Source organism: Diabrotica virgifera, chromosome 3 (genome assembly GCF_917563875.1).
Source record: "Diabrotica virgifera virgifera chromosome 3, PGI_DIABVI_V3a".
Lineage (NCBI taxonomy): Eukaryota > Metazoa > Arthropoda > Insecta > Coleoptera > Chrysomelidae > Diabrotica > Diabrotica virgifera.
The window spans coordinates 105,305,616-105,318,201 of NC_065445.1; the positions used below are offsets into that span (position 1 = coordinate 105,305,616).

General features: G+C 31.5%; 1 protein-coding gene across 1 annotated transcript; it reads right to left on the reverse strand.

Moving 5' to 3' along the window:
• Nucleotides 1-3,814: 3,814 nt before the first annotated feature.
• LOC114343398 (KIF-binding protein) lies at nt 3,815-10,629 on the reverse strand. Its single transcript, XM_028294214.2, has 2 exons — nt 10,208-10,629; nt 3,815-5,517 (listed from the first exon to the last, which is right to left on the reverse strand). The coding sequence occupies exons 1-2, from the start codon at nt 10,416-10,418 to the stop codon at nt 3,938-3,940; spliced, it is 1,791 nt and encodes a 596-aa protein (XP_028150015.1). The 5' UTR covers nt 10,419-10,629; the 3' UTR covers nt 3,815-3,937.
• Between the last annotated feature and the right edge of the window lie 1,957 nt (nt 10,630-12,586).

The following is a 12,586-nucleotide window of genomic DNA, read 5'->3' on the forward strand; positions in this document are numbered from 1 at the left end:
TGAGAACGTTGTTTTTTTAATAAATATTTTCAATCGCAAATGACTTGAAAAGTATTAGTATAGATAAAGAAACTCTATAGAAGAACAAAAGTTGCTTATAATTAGTCAATTTATACATTTCCGGACTAATTTTAAACGTATGTTTTTCACCCCAAGGAGGGGTGTCACCCCCCGAAGTAAAAGCAACCAACGGCATAAATCCAACTTTGAAGTGGAGTGTAACTAGAACCTAAATCCAAATTGTCAAGCAAATACGTACATCGTGACGCTGATAATTTCACTCCAAAACTGTCATTTACTGAGCTAATGGTGTATTCATGCATTGTTTATGACGACTTATATTTTTCATCTTTATTGGTATAGAATAAAATAGACCTAACATTACTAAATGATTACATTAGTATTATTCTATGAGATGAGTAACTTTCTTCGTGCACTATCTACTATCAGCGAATATATCAACAATTTTATTAATTCGGATGGACAACTTCATTTTCAATACTGCACTGCTTAAAAAACGTATGTATGCAAATAATATAAAAACACATTTTTACATATATTAGACAACAAGATGGGGCCCTGGACATATTGGGGCTTCATGTTGCGGGGCCTCTGTTACGACTCTGGATAATTGTATCGAAATACTAAACGTAGGTAAAGATTAAAGAGAAAACCCATTTCGGCAAATTGCAATTCTCAAATCTTTCAATAGTACACGACATAATTTATTGCCGTTACCATAAAATTTCGGTAGGCCGGAAGGGATTAAGTTTCTAGATATTATGAGATGATTAACTTGGCAAATACATCAATTTAGAAATTTAAGTTTTTAATTTTAAACACACACCGTAAAATAATATAACAATAACAGATTTTTACATAATATCAGATGACCAGATGGGGCCCCTAAACGATTTGGCCCCCCCCCGCAAGCATCATGCTGCGGGGGCCTCTGTTACGCCCCTGGTAACGTGACAGGGTGACAAACAAAATTTCGACCAATCACGTGCCGAATTTCATACAGTTTTCGATACAAGAACTTGCATAGTGTCATACAGGGCACAAATGTACGTACAAGAAATGATACAAGAAAATGTATACAAGAAACGATATCAGAAACGATATTAGAAAATAGAAATGATACAAGAAAATGCATAGTGTCATACAGCCTTTATTCCTTTAATTTTTAGTCTGCTTTTATATAAAAAAAAACAGTTTTTTGGAACTCTAGCGATGTATTATAGTCTGTTTTTAAACTAAGAGGAGCAATTGACATTTCCCGCGCCATAAAGCTTGTTTGTAATTGGTTCAAAGTCAGGCAAGTTTACTTCAATGTTATCAAATTTTGACACTAATGACATTGATAAAATTTTGACAATATTTGCATTTCATAGGTTAATTAAGAGGAAACAGTAGCGATCAACAGGTAGCAAAAACGCGTTCCAAGATTGCGGCTGTAATTTTGAATATTTTTTCAAAATATTTGGCACACGTATTCGTAATATAATAAAGAATGGCGGTACAGAGTCCAGTTTGAAAAATATATTAATATGTGGAAATTACTTTGTAATTAAATATAATATTAAAAAACGAGCCTGTACCGCCATTAAGAAGAACAAAAAAATACACTTTCTTCAAATAAACTTTTTTATCCGATGCCTAGATTTTGTGTCATTTTTTAATTAGTAGTTTCAAAATGACACAAAATCTAGGCATCGAATAAAAAAGTTTAAGTATTTGAAGAAAGTGTATTTTTTTGTTCTTCTTAATGGCGCACAGTGGTTCCAAATGCTGAAAACGTGGTCATGAGGCGAAAAAGAAGTCCCTATTTAGGGATTTTCATGTTTACAGTTGTTTTCTCATACTATCGTAGAATCCTAATACGCAGGTATGAGGATCAGGCTGGATGTATTCTGGATCACAACTCAGGAACAAGTGAGCCATGTCCGGGGTTATTTTGACCGGCAGAGAAAGTGAAAAAGAACGCTTATATTGAAAACGCTGTAAAACGTTTTGTAGTTTATCAATTTTATCGCTGTAAAGCAAATTCTTCTTTTTTAAGTATGTACTAATGTAAGATGTAAGTTAAATAAACATTTATTAACAATATATGCCTTAAATTTGTTATTGCATAAATAGTGAAAATATACTTGAAATAATTAAAATTTTGGAAAGATGCATTCAAAAAGTACAAAATTCTGCGACTAATGTTTATTAATCTTAAAACATATAGTAAGCAAATACATAATCACTTTGGTTTAGCTGCCTATGCATGGCTGGCAGTTGTTTAAATACAAAAGTGGGAAATGACGTATATTGCATGATTCTGGCGATTGTTGAGTCCGTATGGGCAGTTGTACATAAGTAATAGGTTCTGAATATTGTACTTCATAAAGAAAATATATTGGTAATCAGCAGTTTCAAAAGTCCCTTATAATGTAAAATTTTAAACAAAAATGCGGTTAAAATAAAATTTTCGAATTTCTTTCGTCCAAACTGGATCCGCCATTTTGTTTAAAAAAAAAGTAATGTTAGATTTGTAATCAGCGACCTTAATGTAACAAATTTGACAAAAAATTTTCCTTTTTGATTGATATTTTCAATTTTTTTCCGCCATGTTGGATCTGCCATTTTGTTTTTCAGAAAAAATAATGTCAGATTCGTAATCAGCGATGCCAAAAACCCTTAGGAACGAAAGTAATTCCAAAATGTATAAACAATATACACTTTTAAAGGTTCATGACCACGTTTAAGGCATTTGGAACCACTGTGTGGCGGTACAGGCTCGTTTTTTTAATTTTGTATTTAATTACAGAGTAATTTCCACATATTAATATATATTTTTGAAATTGGGCTCTGTACCGCCATTCTTTATTATATTACGAATACGTGTGCCAAATATCTCGAAAAAATATTTAAAATTACAGATCTTGGAACGCGTTTTCGCTACCTGTTGATCGCTACTTAGTATGACAGACAAATAGGAAAATAAACAAACAACAAACAACTGATTACATATTATACAGGGTGTTTCATTAATAATTGTCCATATAGTGACTGCAGAAACCTGAGCACAAAATACGAAGATTTAACCTAAAACACTTAAATAAAATGTGGTTCCTTACTGAGTTACAAGGTGTTTTATCTAAAAATTTAAAAACTATTTTTGCTCAGCATTTTAAAACTATTCGACGTATCTTTTTCATACTTGGCAGGAAGTATAGGTACTATATAAACTACTAAATTATGTTAAACAAACGTTTCTGGATATTACCAGAGGCGTACGACGGGGGAAAGTGAATGGTTGACCCTTTCCAAATTCTACGCCACTGGCGGAATTAAAAAAAACAATCATCAAAAAATAATCTAAAAAATTTTAAATTTTGGCAGTGACAGTATGTAAATAATAAGTGTTTGTCATTCAAGATACACTGCTCAATTTTCTTCAAAATACGCTTTAAGAGTCGTATCAGTTTTTTTGGAACCAGCTATACATGTTTGGTTATTTTTCTAGTGACTTTCTCGAGTGTGAAACTCTTTTTAGTTTACTCCTCCTGGTTTAAAAACAAACTATAGCTTAGTCTTTGATGACTTTATGCCCAGTTCGTTATTGAGTATTGGGCTTATTGTCCTCTTTGAATGAAAATTTAGTTGGTCTCGACCACATAAGCTAATAAAATATCTTCTGCCGCGGGCCGCGGCTGTCAGACATTTAAACAATACAAGCTCTTACGGTCTGGTGCCATAAGGACTGAAACAGTTGGAAGGTCTAAAAGGTTAAAGCATTTTTGAAAAATGTTAGAATATAAAACTGTTTAATTAACGATGGTATTTATTAATAATTACTGACAAAATTCTCTCATTATACGCAAAGTAAGATATTTTCTTATTATGACTAGGATTTAGTATACAAGACGCACTTTTTAACTTAAAAGACTTATGAATTTTTCAATTTAAGTATTTTTACAGGCAACAACGTAACCATCTCCTTGCAAATACCAGATTCCATAGGAATAAGTTCTTTACTTTTCTTGTATTTTTCGCAATAATCATTAACATATTTATAGCACGCTAAGCTTAATTCAGTATTTTTTAACTGCACTTCTTTGTCAAGAGATACATATCTTCCATATAAAGCAGCTTTATGAAAGTACGCTTGAAGGAATGGCCTTTCAACATCCTCCGGAATTTTTTCTGGTAACACTTCTGTAACTTTATCTTTAAAAGAATTTATAAAGTTTGTATAATGAGTAATACCATTATCGATTAAGTGGTTTATTTTTGCTAGACTATGTGGAGTAGGTCGGGATTTTGTATCTCTTAATTTGTCATATTTTATATCTAAAATATCGGCATAAGTTCTAGCTAATTCAAACCAAACTTGTCTACAATATTGTAGATAATATTGAGAATTTACATTAGCAATTATGTTTTCAAGAAGTTTTATCCTTCTTTTGTGCAATTTAGCTTGATTCTCTGGATCATCTTCAAAGAATATTAGATTATAATATAACTGTGTTTGATCTAATACTATTTCTATGAAATCAGATGCTAGAGTTTCTAAAGTGTAATATTCTTGAGCTTTATTGGCCCACATCTGAGAATGTAAAAATACTTTCTTTGCGTCGGGTAGAACTAATATGAATTGATCCGTGATTTCCTGTTCATAACTTCCTATATTAAGATCACTAAAGATTAAATTTTTTAAATCATATTTTGACAAATTACCTTCGAAGTTAATATTGAGATCTGAAAAGTTTGTTGAGAGAGAACAGTGTTCAGTATCAGCGTCATCAGTATGATTCAAAAGTCGTTCCTTCGATTTTGAAAGTAACATTATTCCATATTTTAACCAACATCTTGCAACATCAGCACTCCTATGATTATAAGTCTCTAACTGGGCATTGTAAGCTTCAGTTTCTTCTTTATTAAAATCCAACTGTTTCTTATGTTCATCAAGAATAAATAAACTAGCCGCCAGATGATGTCGAGCTTGTTTAAAACAATTTTTTTCCATAAAAAATTGGGATAATGTTGCTGCATTCAACGCCCAATCAATAGGATCATAGTCACTCATTTCTAATTGTTTTTTTAAAGTTAAATGACAATACACTGAACTTTTTAAGGCATCTTGCATTGCGCCAAATATCTGAGCTAAGTAATATAATGTGAGTGTGTGTATTTTTTCCAAATTTTTTAAACCAATTTCAACATCGTGTGATTTATTATTTAATTGAAATAAATCACTAATATCAATTGGATTCACATCTTTGCTTTTAAAGTCTGCATATAAATTTTCGGCTATATCCAAATATAATTTCGAACTTTCTGGTTCAGTTACTGATAGCATTATTCCGAACTGGTTATACATATTGAGTGCTATTAATATAAAATCTGGTTCCATTTGGAATTTTTCTATTATTTCTTTGCATTTTTCAAGATGGCTTTTACCATTAGAAACTTCTCCAGTTTCAACTGATATCATACCCAAATACAAGTAAACGGTACCTAGCATGGCTGAAAGTAAAAGAAAAACAAAATTAATATGCTTGGATATTAAACATTATTACAATAAATTATGTGATTTTTATCATATCAACAATTTAAAAAATTATTTTTAATAAGTTATGTAATATCGATTAATATAAAACATTTAAACAAGTATACAGGGTGAAGCATTAGTGTGAGGTAGTCCAATTTCTCATTTGTCGTAATAGATACAAAAAAAATTTATTGTGGTAAAAGTTGGGGCGTAGATAGGATTATAATTTAAAAATATTTTCAAATATACAGGGCCACCCGTATTGACGAAGTGACACAAACTTATGTTTTTTTAATGGAATACCCTGTATATTTTCACATTTTTGGATTCTCCTCGATGTTTCCTTTCTTAAAATATAAGGTTTTGTGATGTTATACGAGGTAGTTTAAAAGATAATTACGTTTTTTATTAATTTCGTAGCAACATTCACACCCTGTAGAATTATAGTGATTTGGCATCAAAAAATGTATTTATATTAAAATGATTTTTAATGTAGTCTACTATTGTTAAAAATTTTTTATATAGCAGTCGAAACTAGGAATGAACATAAATATATTTTTTGATGTCAAATCACTACAATTCTACAGGGTGTGAAAGTTGCTATGAAATTAATAAAAAAACGTAATTATCTTTTAAACTACCTCATATAACATTACAAAACCTTATATTTTAAGAAAAAAAACATCGACAAGAATCCAAAAATGTAAAAAATATAAAGGGTGTTCCGTTAATAAAAAACAAGATTGTGTCACCTCGTCAATATGAATGACTCTGTATATTTCAAAATATTTTTAAATTATGGTTCTATCTATGTCCCAACTTTAACCAAAATAAAAATTTTTCCTATCTCTTACAACAAATGAGTAATTTGATTTCCTCGCACTAATGGCGCACCCTGTATATCAATTGCATTAAGTGTAAAACAGAATCCACCAAATTTTTAAAATTTCATTTTGTCACCATTCAAATTCTGTATATTTCATCACCATGCATAATTCCTACACCAGATTCACTTTGATTCATTCAGTTGTTCGTCATTCTACAGTGGCAATGCAACTGATTCTCCTAAGTAATGTTGCCGATTTAAGCGCTTCCTTAGCTTCCTCTGCCAGATAGCTCTGGTGATAGTGTTCGACTATCATGCAGAAGGCTATAGATTGATCCCCAGTGCGGGCGACTACTCTAGATATTTTTAAATATCTACAAGCTTCACGTCGACCCAGTCTGAATAAAATGAGTACCTGTAAAACCAGGAGTAATAATTCATGTTCACACATCTCACAAAAAAAAAGTCATGCTGAGGCTTAATATGTTAAGCATATTAACCTCCAGAATAAAAATGTTGCCATTTGTATAGCCTCTCTAGCTTCCACTTTTTGCAGTCAGGAATTATTTACTGATCATGCACTTGTCCAAAATATCAATCACTGTTACCTCCACTTTTCTACATTATACAACACTAAGATAACCTTTATATGGATTCTGCATTCTGCCTCAGATTGGTACACCTGGCAATGAACTAGCAGATCAGCATGCTAAAACGACTTTTATAGATACCACATCAACACGCCACATCCAAATTTGCGAAGATTTCAAAATGTGTACAGATTCACTAGGAGATTATGGCAAAACGACTGGAGCTTCTTAACACATTCGTGGACACGTCTTCATATGCAGAAAGTAATTTCCTTTGTAAGAGTTTGCATATGAAGTCGTGCCCATAAATGGATTAAATACATCCATATGCAATCCAGCCCGCATTGTATAAGGCACTTTACACTGGCCCCACCAGTCTCTCTAGATAAGACCTTGCAATTATACAAAGAATCTCTATAATCCACACCAAAGTAACACACAGCTTGAATTAAGACTACAGGTAAATCTCAATCTGCAGCAATGCAACATTCTCAGCGATTCCAACCAGTTAGACAGAGTTCTTCAGTTTTTTAGAAAAATATCATTGTATCATAAACTAAATATTTTTATACGACTTATTAATGATATTATACCTCTTGTAATGTTGTTTGTAATTGCTCCCATGTGAGTGGTTACAGTTGCCGACAGTACCAGTACTAGGGTATAAGGTGTCCACTTGCAAAACTAGCATAGGTGCCCTTCGGTTTTCTAAAATTAGTATTTTGTGTAACACCAGCAGAAAAAAAGCTCATTATGGCGCCACTAAACAACGGCGCCTGTCTGCAGTGCATCCCTTGCAGGCCCGTTATCGCCGGCCCCTTGCTGAGCACATAAATGTAAATAAAAAAAATTGCCAAGCACAAAAAAAATAAAAACAAATGCATAACTGCCTGGATTTGCAAAACAGCAACAAATAATCACTATCAACAATACATATAACATAAAATCCTTTATAAAAGGTATATTTGTTAAAATCCCTATACAGGGCTACATCAAAGACAGAACTAGTTTTCAATCGGTTGACCGATCATCATCAGTGCAATCCTAAAATGTGTACAACCAGATAAAATGATGTAAAGTATTTGAAATGTTGACTAAGGTTAAAAAAATTTTATAGGTTATACTCACTTAGAATCTACATGCAAGCCACCAAAGTAAAAATAACAGGGTAAAAACCCTTTACAATTGATCCGTCATCGGAACATATGACTAAGATGTGAATTATAACATGGATGATTAAGATATCCAATGTTTTTCGCCCGAGGTACCACTTTAGGATTCCATTTTAGGATTGCACTGATGATGATCGGTCAACCGATTGAAAACTAGTTCTGTCTTTGATGTAGCCCTGTATAGGGATTTTAACAAATATACCTTTTATAAAGGATTTTATGTTTTTGTAATGGTATACAGCCAACTACAGGAAATTTTTCCTCGTGGATTAATACATATAACCTTCACCAAATATTAAGAGCATACAGTAGCCAGTAGCGCATTATCAATATAACTTCAGGAGATAGTATCATACCTTTTTCGTAAGGTCTGCGAAACTTTGGCAACAGTGGTAATCTTTGACATTATCTAAGATCAAAATTTTGACAATTATACTCATAGGCACGCTAAATGGAAGTAATAGAAAACAGTTTTGATATTAGTAAATAAATATTTATAAAAATAAGCCAAAATTGGAAATTTGTTAGTAATAAAAATAGCAAACCTAATATACCATCAGTGGTACACTATAATAATATCACTGGTCCTAGTGGTACAGAAATTGTTAATTTGTTTGCTGAATACTTTTCAAAAACTTATAGTGATAGAGATTGTGTTTTGCAGGATAATATCTTAGATTCTGGTGACATCAACTTATCACAATTTACTATATCTCAATTTGGCATTTCTATTTCGTCTATATATGAAAAACTTTCCATTTTGGATAGAAACAAGGGGTCAGGTCCACATGGTCTTCCACCTTCTTTTCTTAAACACTTAAGTTTTTTACTTTCTAGACCTCTTTTTCACATTTTTAACATGTCATTAAAGACCGGGATGTTCCCAGCCTACTGGAAAACAAGCTTTATTACCCCAATACTAAAATCTGGAGATGTCTTAAGTGAACAATTATCGTCCTATTAACATTCTGAGTTGTATTCCCAAAGTTTTTGAGAGTCTTGTTTGTCACTATTTGTCAGCAAGTTTAAAATGCTGTTTTATCGACCAGCAATTTGGATTTCTCTCTGGCCGCTCCACTGAACTTAATTTATTGACATTTACCGACTTCCTTGTGGAATCTCTTGAAGGTGGCTTCCGGGTTCATGCTGTTACTTTTTTATCCGATGCCTAGATTTTGTGTCATTTTGGAACTACAGTAAAACCTCGATATAACGGACCAATTGGGGGGACAGGTTATCCGTTAAAGCCGAAAGTCCGTTATACAAAAATACGTTTAAAATGAATCAAAAAACTTTTTTTTAAGTTTTGTTTGCACTTTTGTTTGCTGTTTTTTATACTATTATTAGAAATATGTCTGCATTATGCTATAATAAAATTTTTATTGAAATTCTTTGTAAAATACAGAGACGTTATAATTTTTTTTACATTTGAGCGAATTTTTTTGCCCGTTATATCCGATGTCCGTTATATCTAGGTTTTACTGTACTAAAATTTTTTATTTCATTAGTAGTTCCAAAATGACACAAAATCTAGACATGGGATAAAAAAGTTTATTTGAAGAAAGTGTATTTTTTTGTTCTTCTTAATGGCAGTACAGGCTCGTTTTTTAATATTGTATTTAATTACAGAGTAATTTCCACATACTAATATATTTCTGAAATTGGGCTCTGTATCACCATTCTTTATTATATTACGAATATGTGTACCAAATATCTCGACAAAATATTCAAAATTACAGCCGCAATCTTGGACCGTGTTTGGTGCTACCTGTTGATCGCTACTGTAGACTCTTAACACCTTGGCTGCGATATGGAACAAATAGACCTCCTATTACACTAGTGGTTGGTTGCATCAACTGTGTCTAACACACTGTGGTAAAGGTTCACTATGGGACATATATGCCTCGTAACGCACTCAACATAAGTTATAAATATCTCTCAACGCCATCAAGGTGTTGACCATCATTCAAGGTGTGAATTAAAAAAGTTTGAATGGGAAATAAGTAGTTGTGAAAAGTATTAATCGTCACATAAACTTTTTAATGCAAACTAGGTATCATACATGTTTATTCCTTACCATTTAACTTTTTCTGACAAGATTCTTCCAGTCCCTGGCCCCTTAACAAATTTTCAATTTGTGCTTTCATACCGATCAAAATTTGTCTAGCTGAATATTTTGATAAATATGGTTCAGTTTCAGGATCAAATTTACTATCTTCTTCCAGCAATTTAATTACTTTAGCATATTTTTCTTCTAGTTGAACAAATGTCTCCTTTGTTACAGTCATTGTACACTGTGTATTCCACTCTCGTAATCTGTACAGTAGGTAATAATATAAAAATTAATCAGTTAAAATTCTTCACAACCTTTGTTAAGCTTTTCTTATCCTGTTTATGTGCCCATAGGCGTAATTAATTTTAAATTTAAAATCTAAGAACAATACGATACAAATTATGTGGTTAAGTGCAAAAACATAATCGAATATCGAATAACGAGTACATCCGAATTGTCAATATTTTAATTAGTTGAATTAGTTCGTAAAAATGACAGCAACAGCGTTGTCGAATGTATAGTATGAGTCCTGTGGCATAGAACAAATAGTTCTGTGCCTGTGATATTCATGACTCCAATTACACTAGTTTCATAGCCACCTTTACTTAACAAGCCATGAAGTTGAAACTTGGCAACATCTATTGGTAGACCGATTAATTCTGACAGTTCTTATTTGTTTTTAAATAATTTTCACTGTATTTACAGAGAAACTGAAACATTTTACAATATTTCGTGCTCCAAATTATAAAGAACATTAAAAGGTATGTTATTAAGATGATTTTAGTTCAATATAATATATTTTTATATAAACTTGCGTGCATATAGAAATCCGTCGACTTAAAAATTTTGTCATTTTTAATGTCTCATATTTCCTAAACCTGTTGGCAGATTTAAGTGATTTTTATAATATGTTATACGCTGTGAGCTCGTACGTAGAGGGGATATTTACAAATTCGCGAACGCCAGTAGTGACAAGTTTGTAAACGTTTACCGGAAATTTGACATAAATGTCAAAGTGATTAATTTAAAGTTAAAATTAAAAACATTAATTATAAACAATATTAGTTGGTCAAAGCTGTGGTATATATTTTTACCTTAAATATACTTACGTTTTAAATACTGAATTTAAGTTTTTTTAATGTTCTGTAATATCTAATTATAAATAATCTATTATAATCTTAGCGCCATCTACACGATTATTGTCAAAGTATCCGAAGTAAGAAATTGATATTTTATCAATAGAACGTCAAAATGATTAGAAAAATCTTAAAAAAATCGATTACAATTTAATTACTTTTTTGCGTTGTAAATATTAAGCGATAACAATTAAATAATAAATTTAAAAATTACCGGTAAAAGTTGAATTAGTAACCGCTAGGAGCGACACCAGCGAAGCTCAGAGCGTATAACCTAATTCTTTAACAATACCTCTGTAATAATATTGTTGGTAAACAGTTAAATTTTTATGGTGTACCGGGCATTTAAAAAATACTGAAATTAAAACCCAACTATAGACTCCGGTTTTCTTAACATTCTGTTTTTTTGATTAATTTGCTTATGTTTAACAACTTAGATTTGTTCTTTATCAATTCAGGGTGTTTCTAAATAAGTTCGACAAACTTTAAGGGGAAAGGAACAAAATGAAAAATTTTGACGCCTGTATTTTAAAGGTAATCATTTTTTTCGAATTCTGAGAAAACTAATAAGTATTTTTGAAAAATTGAAACGCAGAATAAAAGATTACTTTATTACCGAGGGCCAAAAGTCCCTTAGAATGAATAAAAAGTTTTTTTAATGACATATTTGAAACTAAAAATCACACTAAATTTTCTTAGGTTTTCACCCCTGTAACTTATTAAAATAAACATAGAAGTTTTCAGGAACTTTCGGTCCTTGGTCCTAACGTAATCTTTCACTCTGCGTTTAAATTTTTGAAAAATACTTATTAGTTTTCTTAGGATTCGAAAAAAATGAATCCCGTTTATATTCTTGTTATTGGTTTTTTTTGTATAATAAACGTTACTTACAAGGAATTACTTTTAATTTATTTTGTACAAACTTCCAATTAATAATATTTTCTTGTTCGACTCAAAAAATACTATAAATTTTACCAGAATTTGTACTTTAAAATCGTAGTTTCGAAAGCGGTCTTTCTTTGCGGTTTGCCTTTTTCTCTTCATGGCTTGTAAAGTAGAGGTGGCTATGCTAGATTACAACCTGCAAAATGCTGTTTTTGATCATTTTTGCTCTCTGAACATGAATTCGCAAAATTAAATTCCAACAGAGGGCACTCAAAATTTCAAAGATGGACGACAACTCTAGGAAAACAATTCATTTTGTCATTTGAATTCACAGTTCTAAAACGTTAAATTAAAATCATTTACAGGAGTGTTTTGCCAAAAA

Bases quoted from the DNA above. Each gene is read 5' to 3' on its own strand.
- LOC114343398 (XM_028294214.2), bottom strand. From the start codon at position 10,418: ATGACTGTAACAAAGGAGACATTTGTTCAACTAGAAGAAAAATATGCT. The intron at 5,518-10,207 runs GTAAGGAATAAA...TTTTACTTTCAG, and splicing joins TTGTCAGAAAAAGTTAAATG to CCATGCTAGGTACCGTTTAC.